The sequence below is a fragment of the Limulus polyphemus genome, unplaced genomic scaffold, assembly GCF_000517525.1.
Source record: "Limulus polyphemus unplaced genomic scaffold, Limulus_polyphemus-2.1.2 Scaffold14462, whole genome shotgun sequence".
NCBI lineage: Eukaryota > Metazoa > Arthropoda > Merostomata > Xiphosura > Limulidae > Limulus > Limulus polyphemus.
Window position 1 is genome coordinate 3,885 of NW_013680072.1, and position 1,553 is coordinate 5,437.

General features: G+C 37.3%; 1 protein-coding gene across 1 annotated transcript in view; it reads right to left on the minus strand.

Annotated features, from left to right (window-relative positions):
* The window catches only part of LOC106477351 (agrin-like), a 7,473-nt gene that overhangs the window by 3,861 nt on the left and 2,059 nt on the right, over positions 1-1,553 (minus strand). The window contains exon 2 of the mRNA XM_013937932.2: positions 420-563. Coding sequence (XP_013793386.2) covers positions 420-477 — 58 coding nt within the window. The 5' untranslated portion in view covers positions 478-563. The remainder of the gene's footprint in view (positions 1-419; positions 564-1,553) is intronic.

A 1,553-nucleotide genomic window follows, 5' to 3' on the forward strand; every position in this document is an offset into this window, starting at 1 on the left:
ACTAATTTGCGACGATGAACGTGCACGACAAAATTTTCATTAATCTAAAACTAGGCTTAGTAATCTGCGACGATGAACGTGCACGACAAAATTTTCATTAATCTAAAACTAGGCTTAGTAATCTGCAACGATGAACGTGCACGACAAAATTTTCATTAATCTAAAAACTAGGCTTAGTAATCTGCGACGATGAACGTGCATGACAAAATTTTCATTAATCTAAAAACTAGGCTTAGTATTCTGCGACGATGAACCTGCACGACAACATTTTTATTAATCTGAAACTAGGCTTAGCAATCTGCGACGATGAACGTGCACGACAAAATTTTCATTATTCCTAGCATTGCACAAGTAACCTCGGATGGACCAAGAGTGTTTGTTAGAAATAGTAACTTACATTTTATAAGCGGGTAACTTACCGTCAACACAACCCTGTGGTTCCAAAACCTTTCCTCTAGCACAACGATCACACTTCATCCCATCAACGTTAGGTTTACAAACACACCTTCCCGTTGTCTGTTCACAGTCGTCACGAACCGATCCGTATTCATTACATCCGCAGCCTAGCAGATCAAGAAAGTTGTTTGTTATTTGAAATCAAATCAAATGTAGAATAAATTAACTAATAACATTTTGGTCAATATCTTCGTCATGTTATTACTTAGTCATTCACAGTAAATATGATGTCGCTTGGTAAACAGTCCAGTTAGAGTAAACATGTCACTCGTTAAATAGTACATTCACAGTAAACATATCACTTGGTAAACACTCCAGTCACAGTAAACATATCACTTGGTAAACACTCCAGTCACAGTAAACATATCACTTGGTAAACACTCCAGTCACAGTAAACATATCACTTGGTAAACACTCCAGTTACAGTAAACATATCACTTGGTAAACTCCAGTCACAGTAAACATATCACTTGGTAAACTCCAGTCACAGTAAACATATCACTTGGTAAACTCCAGTCACAGTAAACATATCACTTGGTAAGTTCCAATCACACTAAACATATCACTTGGTAAACTCCAGTCACAGTAAACATATCACTTGGTAAGTTCCAATCACACTAAACATATCACTTGGTAAACTTCAGTCACAGTCAACATATCACTTGGTAAACACCCCAGTCACAGTCAACATATCACTTGGTGAACTCCAGTCACAGTAAACATATCACTTGGTAAACACTCCAGTCACAGTAAACATATCACTTGGTAAACTCCAGTCACAGTCAACATATCACTTGGTAAACTCCAGTCACAGTCAACATATCACTTGGTAAACTCCAGTTACAGTAAACATATCACTTGGTAACCTCTAGTCACAGTCAACATATCACTTGGTAAACACTCCAGTCACAGTCAACATATCACTTGGTAAACTCCAGTCACAGTAAACATATCACTTGGTAAACTCCAGTAACTAAACATATCACTTGGTAAAATCCAGTCACGGTAAACATATCACTTGGTAAACTCCAGTCACAGTAAACATATCACTTGGTAAACTCCAGTAACTAAACATATCACTTGGTAAAATCCAGTCA